General features: G+C 41.2%; 1 protein-coding gene across 1 annotated transcript in view; it reads right to left on the bottom strand.

Moving 5' to 3' along the window:
• The window catches only part of MYH15 (myosin heavy chain 15), a 145,810-nt gene that overhangs the window by 100,264 nt on the left and 25,100 nt on the right, over positions 1-20,446 (bottom strand). The window contains exons 10-14 of the mRNA XM_087861640.1: positions 18,763-18,866; positions 17,327-17,465; positions 8,695-8,813; positions 3,950-4,099; positions 3,171-3,341 (exon numbers count right to left, since the gene is read on the bottom strand). Coding sequence (XP_087717766.1) covers positions 3,171-3,341; positions 3,950-4,099; positions 8,695-8,813; positions 17,327-17,465; positions 18,763-18,866 — 683 coding nt within the window. The remainder of the gene's footprint in view (positions 1-3,170; positions 3,342-3,949; positions 4,100-8,694; positions 8,814-17,326; positions 17,466-18,762; positions 18,867-20,446) is intronic.

Here is a 20,446-nt window from a genome sequence, read left to right as displayed (position 1 = left end):
AAGTTCCCCCTCCCCATTGGGCTCCGTGGTTGAGGTCCCCTTGCCAAACAACCATCCTCATCATGGGACCAGGCCCAGTGCTTTTATCCTTGAGTGATGGGTTTCAGATCCCTATCAGCCCTCGGAATTATTCAAGCAAGTCAATCACATCCTCCCTTGAGAAACAACAGTCACCTCACCCTATTCTTACTATAAAACCTGGCTCCCATCCCCTCTTATTCACTCTGCTCAGAAGAGCAACAGCCGCGTGGCCCTGCATGGCATCCAGGCTGTGAGTGTATGTGACCAGTAAGCGGTCGTCGACCTCATCTGTCCAGGGTCGGATGTCCTATGTTCAGCCATCCCTATACCCCACGGCAGGAGTCCCTCCCTCACCAACAAGGTAACAAGGAAGTGATCAAAACAAGTAGTTGCTAAACAAATGTACTCTTGCTTAATTAAAAAAAAAAAAAGTAAAAGTTTTGGTGTTAAGAGGACACCTTTCCCAGGATTCCCTACGTTCCTCCACGACAGGACGATGCCTCTGGTTTGCATTTCTCACAGGCCTTAGCGCGGTGGGTTCCAAGCGGATTGACTGTAGGTCCCCAGCAAAGTTCTGTTCCATAATGGATTGACAGGGAAGCACTAAGACACCCAGGGTTGAGCTTTGGGATCTGGGCTGCTTTGCTGTGGGCAGGAGTCAGACTTTTAGAAAGTGTCGTAACCGAAAGCTTGGAGTGACGAGTTTCAAGGAAATACTCATGGGTGTAAAAGAGAGAACTCAATATTAATGGGATTCATTCTATAATAAGAAAACCAGACTTAGCATACCCAAAGGATCCCACTTGGGATAGGCAACAACACCTATTGCCAAGATGCTACCAGGATTTAAGTTATTTTAGAAACAGTATCACTGTAGAGGAACAATAAAAATTTATTCGGGCCAAGTCAGGGAAGGAAGGTAAAAAATGTGACCAAGCTAGGTACTACAGTTTGGAGTTAAAAATGGGTAAGATGATCAGTACTGCAGCTACTTCTCTCCCACAGCTGGTAATGTTCTAAAACCTTATCCAAATCCCTGGAGTATGAGGAACTTCGTGCAAAAGGGCTCAATTATTGGAAAATAGAGGCAGCCTCTCAAGGTGATTGCAATGATAGGGGCAGCAAGGCTTTAAATGTATAATTTTGGATGTATTTGTCTAATACAATATCTATGCAAAACCATAAATATGTAATCATAGGTTAATACTTTAACATGTAAATTATCAATGCTCGAGTTCTAAACAAATGAGACTATTTCAAGTAATAAGTGTGAGCAAATCCTGTAATAGATTTGTTCACTGCATAGAGAGAAAGGAGGTCACTGTATGCTTGACGACCAAATTAACAGTTAAAGGTGGTGTTAAAATACATTTTTTTTTAGTTTGACAAACGTTTTTGTAAACATAAAAATTAGAAACTTTTATGTAAGAAAACCCCTCTTCCTTGTATACGCACACGGATGCAGGCTATAAGGCATTTTGTACATGTTGATGTATTTCAGTTCTTTTGAATTTGGAAAGCTTCTCATGATTCATTCTATTTCAAGGAGTAAGTTTGGCCATTAATATTTACAACAAGTTTTCTTCACGTAGCCTGAACTAGCTTAACAGGTCTTTTCAAGATATAGAATCATGTCAAGAAAAGTTTTAGTATTCCTCATTTGCCTGACCTGAATATCTTTGAAATCATTCACAGGAAGCCAAAGATTTATCTTTTCTTTCTATCATCTGCTCAGGGTTTTTTTTTTTCCCCCCTCATTTTTACCATATCAGGAGAAAATGCGACAGGAAATTACATCCATGGTGCTAGGGTGTTATTTGGAATCACTGAGACTGGCACAATGAGACAATGCGCTTCAGATCAGCTAAAAATCAGTAATGTTCACAGACCTATCTGAGTCTGAATAATGTCCATGTCCCGCCTTCTTGCCCGAAAATGGTATCTCACCATAATCACAGTAAACAGATACTGCAGGCGACAATGGCCAAAAGCTAAATCTGTCCGTCCAGTTCTTTACTTTCATTTCTCTGCTTGAATAATGCCAGCACACATTTACCATTCCATGGTTGGGCTGTTATTATTATTATTTTTAATCGGCTCAGAGGTTGGTTCATTAGCATTATTATTATTTTTTTAATCAGTCTGTCCTCCCTCTATGAAGTTCACTGGCTATAAAATAAACAAAATCAATGAGACCTCCATTCCTGTTAGGAATAATGGCTATTTTCAAGGAAGATGTCATTTCATCGAAAGCCTAATAAATAAAGTTGATGGCACACTGATCAGTGAAACCTGAGGCCTGCAAAGACAGTGAAAGGTCAGGCACCCAGCTCCTTCCTGGCAGGGCTGTGGAGAATCAGACGCAACCACTTAGCCAAAGAGAGCATTCAGAACAGTGAAAGCACTAGGCGTTGGCGTTCCCAGACCTGGCTCCGGAATTCCCCGCAAGCCACGGTTCTAGCAAGAAACACCACCACGCATGTTCCCACGGACAAAGCCACAGAAAACACTATCCTCAATCCCCCCGGCAAACCCCGTTAATCTTTCCCAGAGCACACGGAAAGATTTCGGAGTACGGGAACATCACCGAATTCAGAAACCATACACTGCAGCTAATTTACTAATAAGCCATGAAGTATTGTCATAAATTACTTAAACTAACTGGTACTTGTCCAATTAAATGAACAAACTACATCCTGCAAGGTAGTGGCCTTGAGGATTTATGACAGTTGTTTGTTTGCATGCTAATTTGCCACATTTCGTTAAGCGGCTCAGGGTCTACTCATTCACCTTATGCTAATCCGCCAGGCCCTACAGTGCTCATATTTTCAGCTCTGTGTTTTTCCAGTCAAGAGCATGACCATTTTTAATCTCGACAAGTTTCCTCGCGCATTGGCAGTGGAGGCCATGCATAAGCAGCAAAGGCACGGGGATAGTGTGCGTGGCAGATGAGGGAGTAGGGCAGCCGACGCGAGGGTTTAGCTCGTGGCCACGGGGGCTGCACACAAAGCCCATTAAGAGAGAACGCGCAGAGCTCTCCGGCCCCGTCTCCCATCCCCTGACAGAGCCCGAGTCCTAATAGGGATCGATATGGCCAGCGGGGACGATTGTCCTTAAATGAGAACGAACAGGAGAAACACATGTGTTACCTTCTCAACGAGATCTATGCAGGCTTGTAAATCCAGACCGAAGTCGATGGACACCCAGTCAATGCCTTCTTTCATATATTCCTCTTGCTCCAGAACAAACATGTGCTGATTAAAGAACTGCTGTAATTTTTCATTGGTAAAATTAATGCAAAGTTGCTCGAGGCTGTTATACTTCAAAGACGTGATTTGGTAGGAAGAAAAGATAAAAGTAAAATTGAGCAAATGGTAACTATTTGAGGTGATGGATATGTTAATTAACTTGATTGTGATGATTCCACAATGCAAATATGTGCCAAACCAGCAAGTTGTATACCTTAAACATACACATTTTTTAATTGTCAAATATATCTCAATAAAAAGGTTAAATAAAATTGAGCTCCACTTGGAAAAATGTAGAGAGAATATCATAACCACAATCACTATGCCAGCAAATAGACCCAATAAGTAAAGAATCCTCAATTAAATTCTTACCTCCTTCAAATATACTTGCAAACTAAAGATTATGACAATAAGATAACACGTAATCATATCGAAATTCAAAATCAGAAAAGGTTCTTTTATTTCTATTTACCTTAATTTAAAGTTGGATTAATTTTTAATTTCATTAATAATTATTGTTATTTTTAATATTAATAATAACTCTTTTCCAACCAGAGGGGCCCTTGGGTTTTCACAGAATGAATCTCAGAACACTTTGACTACACTTTCCAACGTACGAGTCACATTTTCTGATCTCCTTGTAAATATGCATTGATTTCATTCTAACCCGATATACTTACATCAAGAATTTCAAAACCAGTGATGTCAAGAATGCCAATGAAGAATTGCCTTGACAGCTTGGCATCCAGCGCCCTGTTGATTCGTGCCACCAGCCACTTAAACATCCTTTCATACACTGACTTGGACAGGGCACCCACCGCACAGGTCACCTGCAAATCACATTGAAAGCACTCCACATCTGCCAGCAGTGTGCACTGTAATCCTGGGCATTTCCTAACAGCAGCCACCTTCTAGTAAACTCGGGATCTATTTATTGACTTTCTGCGGTTCTAGCATGCTGCTGAGATGATACAGGAGAGGAAATTTAATACAATGAGAAGAAAGGGAAAAGGAAGCAAGGAAAGGAGGAAAGGGGGGAGGAGAGGGGAAGAAACCCAGAGGTGAGCCAGCCTGGTGCCACCTTACCAGACAGTCCTGGGAGAGAAATCCTGTTCCTATTATCAAAGGGCCAACTTTCCGGGGATAGAGTGGTAATGCATTCTAAAGCCTTGCTATTCAAAGTGTGGTCCTAAGATCTGCAGCGTCAGCACCACCCAGGAGCACGTTGAAGATGCTGACCCTCAGCATCTCAGCCTCCAATCCCAGACCTATGAATGAATCGGAACCAGTACCCTAATATGATCCCCTGCGGATTTCTGGGCACCATGAAGTTTGCAAAATACTGGTTAGGGATCTGGAGTGCCTAGCCCTTGTCCGCTGCTGCCGTTGCTGCTGCTAAATTATATAACCTTTGGCGAGTGGCCTAGCCTCTCTGGATTGCAGCATCTTCACCTGAATCATGTTCTTGAAGTTTCTTTCTAGGCTCAGCTTCCACATTCTCTACTCTACCAGTTCCCAGGGTTGCTCTCAACTCCCTGTGGGGAAAATGGCAATTTAGTGCATCAATCTGACTCAGATTCTCCTACTGTAAAACTCAGGCTGCATCTCCCATCCCTGGAGGGATGTGGCAAAGGCTCTAACCTGCTGGGGAGAGCTCCAGCCTCTGCACGGGCTAATGCCATCTAAAGGCAGACGTCACTTCCACGATGCAAGGGTGCTGCTATAGTAGCAGGTTTCTGACAGACTCCAAGTACCAGTGGATTTCAGCTGGACATTCTCCAAGCCTGGCAGCAGAATGTGCTCCAGCCACTTAACATTTAAAATAGGCCTACCCCATCCATCCTTCAGCTACCCAGGAGAAAGCACGCAGTGGGGGCCGGTTGGTGTCTGGTGGTGATTTAGGTATGAGTCACCCACTCTCTGATCAGTTATCTTGAGTCATTTCCACAGTAATACACAAGCTGGACGGCGTTACATGTTTTCATTATGGGCGTCAAGAGCACACCCACACAAATAAAGCACCAGGAATGATTTTTATCCTCTGGAGCCCTGAGGAAATCACTCTCTGTCTACAGCAGTCACTTTGAAACTTTAAAAAGAACAGGACGAACTGGCTTACCCCCTTTTAATTTCCTAAATATTTGGAAGTGAGGGTGGGAGGGAAACTGGTTGGGGTTGAGAGTAGTGAACAAACAGGAAGAAAGCCGGAAGTTGTAGGCAGAGGAAGAAGTAGATGGCATGGCGTCTGCTGACAGAAACCAGTAAACCAACATACGGCTTCCTAATTAATCCTTGTCATCATTTTCTATCCAAGGGAGGAGGACTTAGGCAGCTAGATCTACGCTTCCACTTTTCAGGGACTACATGGTCTCATTCCTTAGCTCTTTTTCAAATAACCTCACAGAAGCCTGGTCATCAGGAAGCAATAGCACACAACAGAACAAACACCACCACCAAGAAGAAATGGAGTCAAACAGCCATATTGTAACCACTTGGACCGTTGCTTCTCTCATCTGTAAACTAACATTAAAATATGCATCTGTCGAGGTTGTAGGGAGAGAGTCAATGAGACAGAGGATGTAAATATATGTAACACAACATTCAGTGCCTGGTACCCATTACATGTTTGTTCCCGCTCTCCCATCCCGCTTCCACTTCTATTATTTCCCCAACTTCACTCCAATATTTACCAGGCTACCTTGAGCAGTTAATCTTTGTAAGGTTCACCGTCTTTAACCATAAAATGGAAATATAAATAAGATCAAGTTTGTAGGGGCACCTGGGTGGCACAGTCAATTGAGCACCCAACTCTTGATTTTGGCTCAGGTCATGATCTCAAGGTCATGAGATCAAGTCTTGCCAGCCTGCTGGAGACTCTCCCTCTCTTTCTGCCCCTCCCCCTCCACACTCTCTCCAAAAATAATAAATTTTATATGCTTGTTGTCCAATTGAATGAGATATCTATACAAAGCATTTAGCACATGCTCAGTGGTTACTATTACGATATTTTTTATCATTATTAAACTGTTGAAAATTAAAACAACTTATTTCTAACGGGCATAGTTAGAACTCTTGCAGAATCGTAATATACTGGACCTAAAGGACCTTAGTTCTTGATAATGACGTGCAGTGGCTCTCAACTGGGGATGGTCCCCACCCCTGAAGGAGGAGTGCATTGGAAAATAGGGAGGGTGTTTCCCAACTGTCATCATGCCTGAGTGCTACTGGCAGCGAGCACCCGGGAGCAAGAATGCAAAACCCCTACCATATGCAGGACACACTCACATCCGAAGGATCGTCCCATTCAGATGCCAGTCACCCCTCCACTGAGACACAGAGGAATTCCACCTCTTCACTGGGTGCTCAGAGAGGTGAAGAGGTTTGACCAAGGTCCCAGAGTTAGTCAGCATTCGAGCTGGAACCGAACCCTGTAAGTGTTAACACTGCAAGAATTTCTGCCATCTTCCGCAATTGTCATCAACGGAGCACATACATCTCTATTCTTAGCAGTGGCAATTGTCTCTATAAAGTCAGTAAAATTCCTAAGAAAAGAAAAGCCTTACAGTGTGCTTTCTTACTCTCTCTCCAGGAGCGGGAGAAAGAGAAAGAGACAGAGAGGATGGAAGATGAGAATTTTTTTTCTTTTAATGTTGGATAATAATACATTAGCTTGCTTCACTGGTTCTATTATAGAAAAGGCTGGTGGTAACTCAGTTCCTGAGAACACAATATTAAAGAGGCGAAGGTTTGATTTCAGTCCTCCTCTGGGCTCATTAGTTTTACACAGAGCAAGTCCCTGTTCTATAATCATAGCGTGTCATGCATGCACGTCGTGGCAAATGTGTTAAGAAGCAGGAAACTGCCAAACACCCCTAACCTCACTACAAGCAATAGCTCAACTACTTGTCCGGCTGATCATGGTTCAAATTCAGCTCAATATTTAGTTTATGTTAATGTCTATGGAGCATCTGCTACTTGCAGGGCAATGTGCTAGGGACCAAGGGCACCGGAATGAACGAATCACAGTCCACGGCCTCAAGGAGGTCCGGTGAGGAGGGAGAGCAAAAATGGAAACTGATGGGCTCAGTCTAGTATTATGATAGAGGTTGGATTATTGATTGAGAAAGTTAAACTAGGAGATGACTGAAATGTGTTAACTAACATAGTCACACCAGATGCTTTAATAGACCAAAAAGAATTTTGTCATCAGAATAACTGTCTTCTATCACACATTTGTGCATTTGTCTATCGCATTTTCAGATGGAGAATGTATATACAGTAAGATGATCTAAATGTCACCTGCATATTAGCCGTGTGCCCTTTGCAGTGTCACTTATGTTATTATGTCCCCTAACCCTCAGATTCCCCAACTGGGAAGACGTCAGTGTGTCCGCTCTACTTACCTCTGAGTATTGTTGTAAGAACAGAAGGAGACAATGCCTGCGATTGTACCATTCCCTCTTTCCAGAAAGACTACATTTCTCAGCCCCCCGTAGCTAGGTCATCTGATAATTTTCACCACTAGAATATTAGTGGAAATGACATCACTTCTCGCCCCAGCAGTTAAGGGGTGCACTTTTTCTACAACGGTCTGTTCGGCACGTGCAGCCACTTTGGAGGCCGCGTGGTTCAGGAGGCGGAAGTGCAGCATGGAAGAAGACTGTCCGATCTGTACTGGGCTTGATGGAAGGAAGGAATGTTTAGGTCACTGTCAGCTGAGATTTCAGCGTGTATGTGTTACTGCAGCATGGCGATCACACACTGACTAATAGGCATTAGAGACGTGAATTATTATTTTGAAATGCACTAGCATACTTAGATGGTCTCATTAGCCGGCAGCCCTGGCAACATTTACTGCATTCTGACAAAGCCTCAGGATCAGCAGGCCTCAGAGCACTTGTTATTTTATCATTAAAACATTCTCCGGGATGCTGCACAAAGCCTACGTGACCTTCCATCTCTCATTTCTGCTCTCAACACCCCTCCTTCAAATATTAACCTCAGCCTGTATTTTAAAACCCTAACTCAATTACCGTGGCTGTTCCTCTAAAAAGTCAATATTCCAAATAGGTGGGGGATGCCAATTTGCCAGTTTTACCCATGTCAGAGTTCATAGCTTTGAAAGCTTCTTAGCTGGACAACAGAGCTGATGGTCACAAGTAAAGGGCTTGCCTCCACCTACAAAGAGACTTGTTACCTATGGGAAGAGTATCAAACTTTATATTAAGAATCTGGAAAGATGCTTAACACAAGAGCATGTACTGTGGTATGCATCCCAAGTGAAAACACTCATGGGAGCTCTTCCATGCTTTTTTAGAGAAGCTCTTGTTCCAGACATCATCAGAAGCTGAAAAATAACAAGTACAATATGTATACAATTATTATAAGATCAGAGAGTCACAACGTCCTGAAAATATCACCTTACCTGTTCTACATTTTGACTTCTAGTAACATATTCATTACCAACTTTGATTCTAGGATAGATCAAGCCCTTCACCAACTCAGAGGAATTAATGCCCATGAGGAAAGCAGCTTTGTCAGCACCTGGTCAGAAGAAAGGAAGGAAGGCAAGGAGGGAAAGGGGGAGAGAGGAAGAGGGGAGGAGGGAAGAGGGGAGAAGGGAAAGGAAAACACCATTAAAATTCATTCCATTAACACCAAACAGAAAGAAGGGTATGTTTAGGTGGATGCAGCAAAGTAGACTGTAGTTTTGAAATAAAATGTCTGAATCCTAAATGTTTAAAAGACTCTAGTTCTTGGAAATGCAAATCAAACCACAATGAAATGCCACTTCACACCCACTAGACTCGCTATGATCAAAAAGACAGACAATAACAAGTGCTGGTGAAGGTGTGGAGAAACTGAAACCATCACACATGGTTGGCTGGAACGTAGCATGGTAGAGCCACTAAGGAAAAGAGTTTGGCAGCTACTGAAAAGGTAGAGTTACTCTAGGAATCAGAAATTCTACTGCCGGGTATGGACCTAATAGAAGTGAAAGCATATGTTCATACAAAAAAATTACACACAAATATTTCTAGCAACATTATTCATAACAGTCAAAAGTGGAAAACACCCAAACGTCCATCAGCTGATGAATGGATAAACAAAATGCAGTGTATGGATACAACGGAAACCTTTTCGGCCATAAAAAGGGAATGAAGTATTAACGCATGCTACGACAGGGACCAAACTTGAAAACGTTATGCCAAGTGAAAGCAGCCAGAAACAAAAGGCCACACATTGTGTGATTCCAATTATATGAACTGTCCAGAATAGGTAAATCCAAAGAACAGAAAGTAGCCCCTGTGGTTGTTAGAGAGAGAAGGGGATGAGGAGAAACTACCAGTGGGTACAGGATTCTTTTTGTTATTTTTTTCTCAAGTTTTTATTTAAATTCCAGTTATTTACAATACAGCATAATACTGGTTTCAAGTGTATATTGGATTCTTTTTGAAGTAATGGAATGTTCTGGAATTAGGTAGTGGTAAACTCACTGAGCTGTATACTTTGAAATGGCGCATTTTCTGGCATGTGAATTATACCTCATTGTAAAAAGAATCTACTTCTTGGTACTGGCCTCTTCTGAAAAGAAATATTTATCTGGCAGACATGGAAAATCTCATCTTTATTATTTGCCTATTTTTTCCTTCTACATATGTACTTGTAGATTCTTTCAATGAAACAGGGCCTTGGGCTATGTAATTTGGTAATTCAAGACAACCACCAATAATCAACCTAAGCCAGGACACTATCAAAAACCTTTCTTTTCCTGTGAAGTCTCTGTTTGCTCCATAGTGCCCTCTGCTGCCCGACAAGAATACTTACAACCCACAAAAGGGCATTATTCTAAAACAGTGCTTCCATTTTCTAAGGAAAGTGGGGGAAGAATGAGTGTTATCAGAAAGAGTGAATAAGCGTGTATCACATCCTGTGCGTTTAAAAATGACAATAATACAAGAGACAGCACAGGCAAAAAGATATAAGCATATTTCCAATTGTAGATTTCTTCAGTTATCAAATAGGAATATTTCTCTCCTCTGAAACTTCCAGCACATCCTATATTTTTAGATGAATTCTGATATATGCTAGTATATCTGATGTAGTCACTTTATAAAATAATGTTTTATAAGAGAAGGAAATGCAGTCTTTCCTTACTTCACTAAGAAGTACAAGATTTCCTGAGCAATAACCACAGACAGGGAATAAACTAAAACCAAAAAACAATTAGAGAGCTAATATGTCCTTTGTATTATCTATATCCATTTCCTTTTGTGGGACTTTGAAATTTTCACAAAGGCTTAAAAAGCTTGAAATGTTTATTTGCTTGTTAGCTAAAATCAATACACATTATACATACATTTCTACAAGCTACACACCTACTCTATGTCAGAGATAATGGCCCAGGTACTCAGTTGCTATGAAACCTTTCAAAATGCAAAGCCTATTTGGGAAAACAAATGGAAAAATCAAAAGTAGAGCACATATGTTCATTCAATGCTGAGATATCCGTGTGAAGAGTGCCATGTTTGGAGACAAAAAGCATGATTATTCCAAGTGGAGAATCCAGTGGATCAGAATCATGGCCTTTTTGCACTGGAAGGGACTTTAAAGAGCACATAAGCTAGAATGAAAATATTTAAAAGAAAGAGAACTGTAATATGCCTGATGAATCTGAGTGGAAATGAATACTACCCGACAATGTGAAAAGCGAACAATTCCACAGTATCTGTTCAAGGGGGGGAAAGACAGGAGTTCACTTTTCTGAGCTTTGGGAGCATTCAGATGGACAATACAGGTAATAATAGTCTCAAACTCATGCCTCCTTTTTCCAGTGTTAAGGACAGTCCTTTAAGTCTATTTTTATCCATGAACAAAGGAAACCCAAATTCTCTGTACAATACCCCACCTTAGGCTGTAACAGAGATAGCATCCAACATTACAGAATTATTTCCCACCCACTCCAGAGACAGTCAAGTAACTACAGAGAAGTGGTACACCTTGCATTTATCCTACAGGTGTATATCATTACAGTCTCCAGTTTTTTGTTGTGTTTTGTTTTGTTTAGACAGAAAACAATAGTCATCTTGTTCTAAAAAATAAATTCCTTCATCTGTACTGAGTTTCACAACCAGGGTGAAAATAGTTTAAGTCTATGAAGATCCATCTGACATTCAGGAATTATTATGAACACAGTAAGGTCTGTAAACATATTTTCATCATATGACCTGATGTGTTCTCAAAAGGGACTTTATGAAATGCCCACCATCATGCCTGAGGACCTTGCACATAAACCCATGGGTTTTAATTAGGCTGTCTGATAGTTTAGCCAGAGCAGGTGTCCTCAAACATTGGCATGGATCAGAATGGCCTGGAGAGCTCATAAAGGCGCAAAGGACTCGGCTTGCTGAAGGTGGTTAGGGTCTGGGCCTGTTTTCATCATGTTCCCCAGGTGATTCTGATGTGCATGAAGGTCCGAGAACAGAGTCCATATTATAGTGGTCCTCAAACTAGGCTGCACATTGGAGTGTCCCAGCAAGATGTCGAAACAGACAATGGTGCCTCGACCTACTCAGATTGGTCTGGGTGAGGCCTGAGCTCCAAAAATTTCAAAGCTTCTTGGGTGAGTTCAATGTTAAGCAGAGTTTAAGAGCTACTGCCAGCTCTAGTAAATACATTTTTTAAAAGATTTTGTTTGTTTGTTTGTTTGTTTGTTTGTTTGTTTGTTTGTGAGAAAGAGAGAGAACACACGTGAGCAGGGGGAGGAGAGGAGCAGGAGGGAGACGGAGGGGGAAGGAATCTCAAGGAGACTCTGCACTGAGCATGGAGCCTGACACAGGCTCAATCCCAGGACCCTGAGATCATGACCTGAGCCAAAACCAAGAGTCGGAGGCTTAACTGACTGAGCCACCCAGGCACCCCTAGTAAGTACATTTTGAAGTCAAGAAGACAGAATTAAGTCTGACTTTACCTGAAAACAAGTAAGGGGGTAGAGAAAAACAAAAGGCAATTTCCTCCAACTTTACAATTTCATCCTAGTTCAATCCCATATGTAAACAATCAGATATAAAGAAAGGAACAAAATCCAGTGTTGTCAATCCACAACCTGGCTAATGTGGAAGAGGGGTTAAAAGAATGACATTCAACTGTTAGCCTTTTTTGTAGGGTTATAATATTGTTTCTGAGCTGTTCACATTGCCATAATTTATTGAACAACGTTTCCTGATCACTTGCCATGCGTAAGGCCTAAGTGCTAGAGGCTGTGGCAAGAGAGATAAACAAGATGAAAAGTTTGACATCAAGGAGTTTATAATCCATGAGACTAAATAAAACAAAAAATAACAAGTCAGTAAAACAACTGCTTATCAGAGACAAAGAGATCAATTATTATGAAAGTTTGAAAGAAGGAGAGATCCCTTCCCCACTGTCTGACCACGGAAGATTTCAAAAAGGAAACAGTATTTGATCTGAGCCTTGAAAGATGAGAAGGGTTTTGATAGGCAAACACAAGAAGAACAAGAATTTCTGAGACCGAACAGCATGACTTACAGGCACTACAGTAGGAGAGAGACGGTTTGGTCAAAGACTGGACCATGAAGTCAGGGAGTGAGCAATAAACTGAGAAAGGCGAGTGATTTCTGGTCACAGAAGACTTCTGATGTAATACTATAAGGTATTCATTGAGTAATGGGGAAACATTAAAGAGACTTTTAGCAAAGAAATGGCATAGAGTCAGGCTTCACAGGGATTAATTTTGTGCACATATGCAAGACAGACCAGAGCAGGAAGGTAGAGAGAAAGTGAACCCATTGCAAGATGCCAACATGCAAGCTGCTGACGGTCTAAACTGGTAATAAGAAACGGGAAAAGACTGAGAAACATGACTGAGAGTAGGATTCTTTTAAGAAATAATTATCTACTACCATGTACCAGGCCCTGTTTTAAAACCTAGAAATGCAGCACTGAACACACCAAATCAAGTCCGTGCTGTTATGGAGCTTATGTCTGATGGGGATTGAGAAGTAGGATGGTCAATTTTTTTTAAAAACTGTATGAACGACACAAAGAAAAAATATTCAGGGTAAGCAGATAGAGAGCGATGGGAAGATGTTGGGAGTGGTTAGGGAAAGCTTTTCTGGTAAGGTAACAAACATTTAAGAGGACACCTTAATAAAGTGAGGAAGTCAGCCATCATGCCTAGGAAAAAAGAGCTGCAGATAGGAAGAGGAGTCAGTGATAAAGTCCTGGAACAGGAGTGCTCACACGCTCTTAGAAGAGCTGAGAGATTAGTGGGGCCGAGAGAAGGGGAAATAGGTGAAGGTTCTGTACCGTATTCTGAGGATAGGGGTCAGTGGGGGGTGGGGGGTGATTCCACACCAAGCAATTCTGTGACACCAGCTGGGTGTCCTACAATTCAACTCAGTTCTACCCACAGAGAGCATCAGATTCCATGGGTTAAGGGTTCAGTTCTACAAGGCTGTGACTCCCCCACTTCAGATGCCAGGTGTAAGTCCAGGTTGTCTCTTGGGCTATCGACTCACAGGCTATAGATTCATGGCTCCAATGACCCCCTGCTTGGGTTCAATTAATATGCTAGGGGTTCACAGAACTCAGAGGAACATTTTACTTACTATATCAACAGTTTATTATTAAAAGATACAACTCAGGAACAAACAGATGGCATAGAAGGCAGAGGGCAAGGTATAGGAAAAGAGTGCAGAGCTTCCACACCCTCTCCAAGCACAGTTCCCTCCCCAAATCTTCATGTGTTCACCAACCTGGAAGCTCTCCAAACCTGTCCTCTTGGGGTTTTATGGAGACTTCATTTCAAGGACATGACTGGTTAAATCACTGGCCATTGGTGATAGAAATCGATCTTTAGCCTTCTTCTCTCCCCTGGTGGAGGTGAAAGTTCCATCTGTCTAACCACATGGTTAGTTCCTATGGTGATCAGCCCCCTTCCTTAGGTACAGTCCAAAAGTCACCTCATCAACATAACAAAATCACCTGTATTGCTCTCATCACTTAGAAAATTCCAAGGGTTTTAAGAACTCCGGAACAGAGATCAAATACAATTTCTTTTATTATATATCACAGTATCACAGTAGCAGATGGGAATTAGAGAGATTTAGAAGTATCACAGAGGACAAGGAGGCTATGATGAGAACTTGGGGTTTAAGAAGTACCTGGGTGACTCAGTCAGTTGAGCATCCAACTCTTGGTTCCAGCTCAGGTCATGCTCTCAGGGGCCTGGGATTGAGCCCCTCATTGGGCTCTGTGCTCAGGATGGAGTCTGCTTGAGGATTCTTTCTCTCCCTCTTCCTCTGTCCCTCCCAGGGCTTGTATACATACACACACACACACACACACACACACTCTCTCTCTCTCTCAAATAAATCTTTAAAAAAAAGGGGGGGGGGGACTTGTGGTTTAAGTAAGATGGGAGCTATTGATGAGTCTAGAGTGAGGAGAAGACATGAACTGACTTATACCATGAAAGGATCACCACTGGCTGTTCAGTGCGAAACTATCAGTAATGAGACAAGAGTGAAGACAGGGAGACCAATAAAGAAGCTATTGCAATAATCTGGTAAGAAACAATGGTTCAGGTTAGATGGTAACACTGGACTTGGTCATGGTGAGTAAGTATGATGAGTTTTATATATATTTAAAGGTGGACACAGTAAGACAGAGACAAAGGAGTTCAGGAGGATGCTAAGAGTCAGGGCAACTGAGAGAATCCAGTTGACATTTACTAAAAACTGAGAAACGAAGGTTGGTAGTTGGGGCAGAGTGAGATGAAGAGTTCAATTCTATACATGTTAAATTTGAGATGATCACCTGAGCAACGAGCAGAGAAAAGATTCAAGGATGGAGGCCAGCATCCCGACAGCAGTTAGAAGGAGGAAAGATGAGGACGCTCCAGCAAAGACTCTGAGGACGAGCCACTGGGGAGATTGGACGACATTACGCGCATCGCTTTCTTATATGTAATTTATGATAAGTAAGTATGCTCAGCTTTCATAATGAAAACAATTCCTCAAAAACCTGTTTCAAACAGTGGGAAAAGAAAAAAAGACAAAAACCACAAATAAAGTGACATATAAGATGTCACAAAAGCATATATTTTGATAGGTTAATATAGAAGAGGTTTACGTAAGTCACAGGTCCTTCACTGCATTCTCACCCGTGCTCAAGTGTTCTCTTCCCTGAGGGGCTTTTCTGACCACTCTATCTACAAGAACCCCCTAACCCCTATTATTCTTTATTCTTCCGCTCTGCGTTATTTTTTTCATGATGACTTCATGTCTATTTGTCTGTTTATGTATACCATCTATCTCCCACACTGGGCAGTCAAGACAGGGATGAAATCATGTTCACAGATTTATCCCCAGCAGAATAGTGCCTGGGCTGTGCACTGGCCTCAAAGATTATCTGATGAACAACAACAACAACAACAACAACAACAACAACAACAAAAAAGGAAAGAAAGAAAGAAAGAAAAGAAAAAAAGAAAACAACCCAATTCAAAAATGAGCAAAGTACTTGATATTGATATTTCTCCAGAGAAGATATATAAACGGCCAATACGGACATGAAAAAATACTCAACATCACTAATCATTAGGAAATGCAAATAAAACTACAACAAGATACTACCTTATACCCATTAGGATGGCTATTATTTAAAAAAATTTTTAATAGGAAATGATAAATGTCGACGAGTATGTGGAGAAATTGAAATCATTATGCATTGCTGGTGGGAATGTGAAACGATGCAGCCACTTTGGAAAACAGTATGGTATGGTTCCTCAAAAAAATTTAACAAAGAATTACCATTTTATCCAGCAAGTCCATCTCTGGGCTTGTATGAAAGAATTGAATGCAGGGACTTGAATAGCTATTCAAACACCAATGATCACAACAGCATTAATCACAGTAGTGAAAGGTAGAAGCAACTCAAGTGTCCATAAATGGATAAATGGATAAACAAATTATGAAATATACACAAAATGGAATATTATTCAGCTTTAGAAAGGAATGAAATTCTGACACAAACTATAACATGGATGAATCTTGAAGACATTATGCTAGGGCAATAAGCCAGGTATGGAAAGACAAATACTGTAGGATCCCACTTACCTGAGATACCTAGAGTGGCAAATTCACAGACAGAAAGCAGAATAATGGTTGAGAGGGGTTAAGAAAAGGGGGTAACAGGGAGTTATTAATAGGTACAGAGTTTCAGTTGGGATGATGAAAAAGTTCTGGAGATGGATACTTGTGATGGTTGCACAACACCGTGAATGTGCTTAATATCTCCGAACTATACACTTAAAAACAGCTAAAATGGTAAACTTGATATTATGTATATTTTACCCCAACTGAAAATATAAAATTTTTAAAAATTATTTGTTGAAAGATTTGAATGAATGGGTTTTCTCCTTTGTGTTTCAGTGGCCAGGAATTTAAATATTAAATGACATAATTATAATCACTATGCTTCCTGCTTTTCATAACTGTGATTTTCTATTTTAATGTTCATTCTAGACAGATGATTCATTGTAAGATGCCTCAAATCTTTTTGATAAGCAGGCAAGACTATAGATTTTTTCATGTGAATAAAAACAAAGGGAGATGAAGTCATTGTGGTCTCAACCCAATGGAAACTCCACCCTTGGAGTTCTAAAGATCTTTGTCCACACCTCCATTATGTCACTTCATCCATCTTCTGGTAATTTGCTCCCTTCTGTTTTTCTCAGCAGGCTGTGTGCTGACAGCAGGGCTCTCTCCTTGTCAAGCTTATATTACCCACATTTAGCAAATTTACTGGTGTTGTCAATAATTAAGGAATGCTTCTCATTCCGAGATACAAGAATTATACATCAGAATGGTGGTTAAGAGAATAAATTTTGAAGAACAGTAACCGAGGGAGATTGCTGATCAGTTTCAACATTTTCAAAAACCAAGAGGGGAGGTAACTGCAAGGAAAAGAGAGCAGACCTGGGGTCGGGGAACTGAAGAGAGCATATGCCATGGCCTCAAAGTAATTCTTACTTTCTGTGCCATCTGCCTCCACTTGCTCTTCTCTGGGTTTCTGTTGAAATTTCATGTTTCCAAAGTGCAGGATGGCTCCAATGAGTTTATAAGATCCATGCTTCTCATCAGGAAGAAAGCCCAAGATGTCCATGGCCCGCTGTAAAAAGAGAAACAGATGGCCATGTCTTCATTTGCCTAATGGCTGCAGTAAGCACCTCACCCCCGCTGTGTGTCACACCTCCCTACACTCCACGGGCTGTCAAAGGGAATGAAACAGATCGCCACAGCCCGAGGTGTGACAGCTCTGTTCAAAGCAATGCAAATCGGCCCTGTTGGCACTTGGTCACCCGCAGTCTGCTTATCCCTTTAAAAGGGAATTAGGAAGGCTTGTTTAACTTCCAGTAGTTTTAGAACTTTCCTTGGATGCTCTGCTCCCCTCCTCTCCCTTCCAGCCATTGATCATTAACTGGCTCTATGAGGTAAATTATTTTCCTCCCATCGTTATGGCAGAAAGTAGCACCATATCCGACGGGTTGCTTATCAGGGGCGGTTCCCATATATCCCCCCAACTTTATTCAAAGACTGGCAAAGGGAAGTGGTCCAGAAAAGAAAAAACCACGGCACCCAAGTACCACACCCTAAGAAGCCGCTGCACGTGATAAGATGTGTATTTTCACACACTCGCTTCACATGGTAAGATGTGTCTTCTTACACACTCCCAGAGGATAGAAATCACTACAGTCTTTCTAGTGGTTAATTTAGAATATGTATCAAGAGACTATAAAAAATTCATAATCCTTGCCTTGTAATTTCACTTTGGGGAATCTAGCGTAAGGTGAATCTCATATACAGAAAAAGCATTTACCTACAAAGATATTTACCACAGTAGAAAACAGAACAGAAAATCTTTGAGTCTAACAACAGGAGAAGGGCTAACTATAGTCACTACACTACAGGACACATGTCTGGTAAAATATTAAGTATTCATTTAAATGTTTATGAAGAGTTTGTAAGAACACTGAAAAGGCTTATATTACAGGATTAATCAAAAAAGCAAACTGTATACTGAATAGTATTTGAAGTGTGATTGTGATCTTTTATTAAAAAAAAAAAAAAACCACCAAACCAACTATATAGTAGCAACCCCAAATAGAAAGAAAAAAAATAAATAAAGACTACAAAGACCTGCTGTACCAAATAAAAACAGTGGCTGCCATTGCGTTGAAATGTCTTCCTATCTTTCCAAACGTTCCAAAGTTACCGTACTCACAATGTGTACTTTTGCAGTAAGTAAGTGAACTTTGGACAGACACAGACTTAGAGGGACTCCTTACACCCTCCACCCCCAAGGGAAGGAGAGTGACTTCTCCAGGACCCTTTAGAAGAAGCATCTGAAAGGCTTTCTTTTCTCATTGTCATTACCAAACTTTGCGCTGATAACTAACGAGCCTTACGTCGGTGGCCAGCAATTCTCCAGCATCATCCCGGCTGTCCACAGCAACTACTCCATGAGAGCAAAACGGAAAGTCAGAGGGATTGCCAGACACCAGGAGCATGTCTGCAGTGGGAAAACCATCCGTTAAACAGTTAAAGAAATCCGCAAGGCTCTAGAAAATAATTGACCGATATTCACAGTTTACTCTTACAGCTGATAGCACACTTGTAAACAAGCCAAAATAAAATCCATATTCTACAGCCAAACCTCTGCAATCAAATTTTGCCCTCTATTAACTTGTCAGTCATGTGTTAATGCCTCCCAAGAGAAGACCAGGCAGACCAAATCCAAACGCAGATTCAATTGCCGCAGCTTGAATTGGTGTGAAAAAAAAAAAAAAACAGATTAACGCATGTTGGCAAAACTTTGAAAACAGGAATTTGGCCTAGACACACGGTTGAGGGCTGAGGACAAAAAATGTTTTGTAAAATTATAAGTATAACAGGACGGAGTTTCGAAGGCTAGGAAGCGGGCAGACCCTGGGGTTGAGCACCCCGGGAGCATTAGCAATGTGATCCGGTCCTATCACATCCTCCCTATTAGGAGGCTGAAGCTGCCTTTCAAGGAATCCATAAATCAGCGTCCGTGTTCAGCGCTGCACCGCTGATGTGTCTAAGGTTCCTGACATGATTCACTTCGTCAGGAAACATAATGCAGGCGGAAGCTAAGGCGGGCTGTCAGCAGCACATCAGCAATGGACTTGGCCAAATCACATTAACTGCTTAATGCCTCACACTTGCTCCCAGGGAAGTTTCTCTGAGCCGATCTGATTTTTGTATTTATCACTCAGTGAGGTGAAGCTGCTATCCTCAAACCCCAAATCTCAGAAACAAATTGCACTTTGTGAATGTTCATGGGAGCCGTGCTTGGAAACAACCCAAGTGTCCATCAGGAGTTAACAAACTCCTGTATGTCCATACCACACATTATTAGCACACAAAGAAATGAACTATGAACATATGTGACAGCATGGAGGAATCTCAATGATGTGGAGTGAGATGAGCCAGACAAAAAGAGTATATACTGTGTGATTTCAAATTATAAAATTCGAGAAAAGGCAATCTAATCTATGGGGACAGAAAGCATATTAGTGGTTGCCAAAGGACTGGGTGGGGAGGGGAAGACTCAGAGGAGTGAGAAAGGGCAGAGGGGCACTTACAAAAGATCATGAGAAAACTTTTGAACAGATATGTGCATTGTCTTGATGGCGGTGACGGTCTCACGCATATATACACATGTCAGCATTTACATTTATGTCGACAACGCTTCAATGAGGCTATTTCACAAAAGTCAAAAAGAAATTGGGCTAGCCCAAAGGAGATCAAGCTGAAGGCAGCTTGATATATATATATTTATATATTTATATAAATAAATATAAATAAATATATTTATATATATATAAATATATATATTTAATATGTGTATTTAATAGAAATATAATCCTTAAATCCTTACTTGAATGATGGTTCAAATGTCCCTGAAATGTTCATACTTCCCATGAATTTCTTTGTGTTCTTTCTCATGTCTCACTTTTTTTTTTTAAAGGTTTTTTATTTATTTATTCGACAGAGATAGAGACAGCCAGAGAGAGAGGGAACACAAGCAGGGAGAGTGGTAGAGGAAGAAGCAGGCTCATAGTGGAA

This window comes from Ursus americanus, chromosome 4, assembly GCF_024610735.1.
Source record: "Ursus americanus isolate L20-20 chromosome 4, mUrsAme1.1.p, whole genome shotgun sequence".
In the NCBI taxonomy this organism is placed as follows: Eukaryota; Metazoa; Chordata; class Mammalia; order Carnivora; family Ursidae; genus Ursus; species Ursus americanus.
Note: the sequence above shows the minus strand (reverse complement) of the source record. Positions and strands in the feature narration are given on the sequence as shown.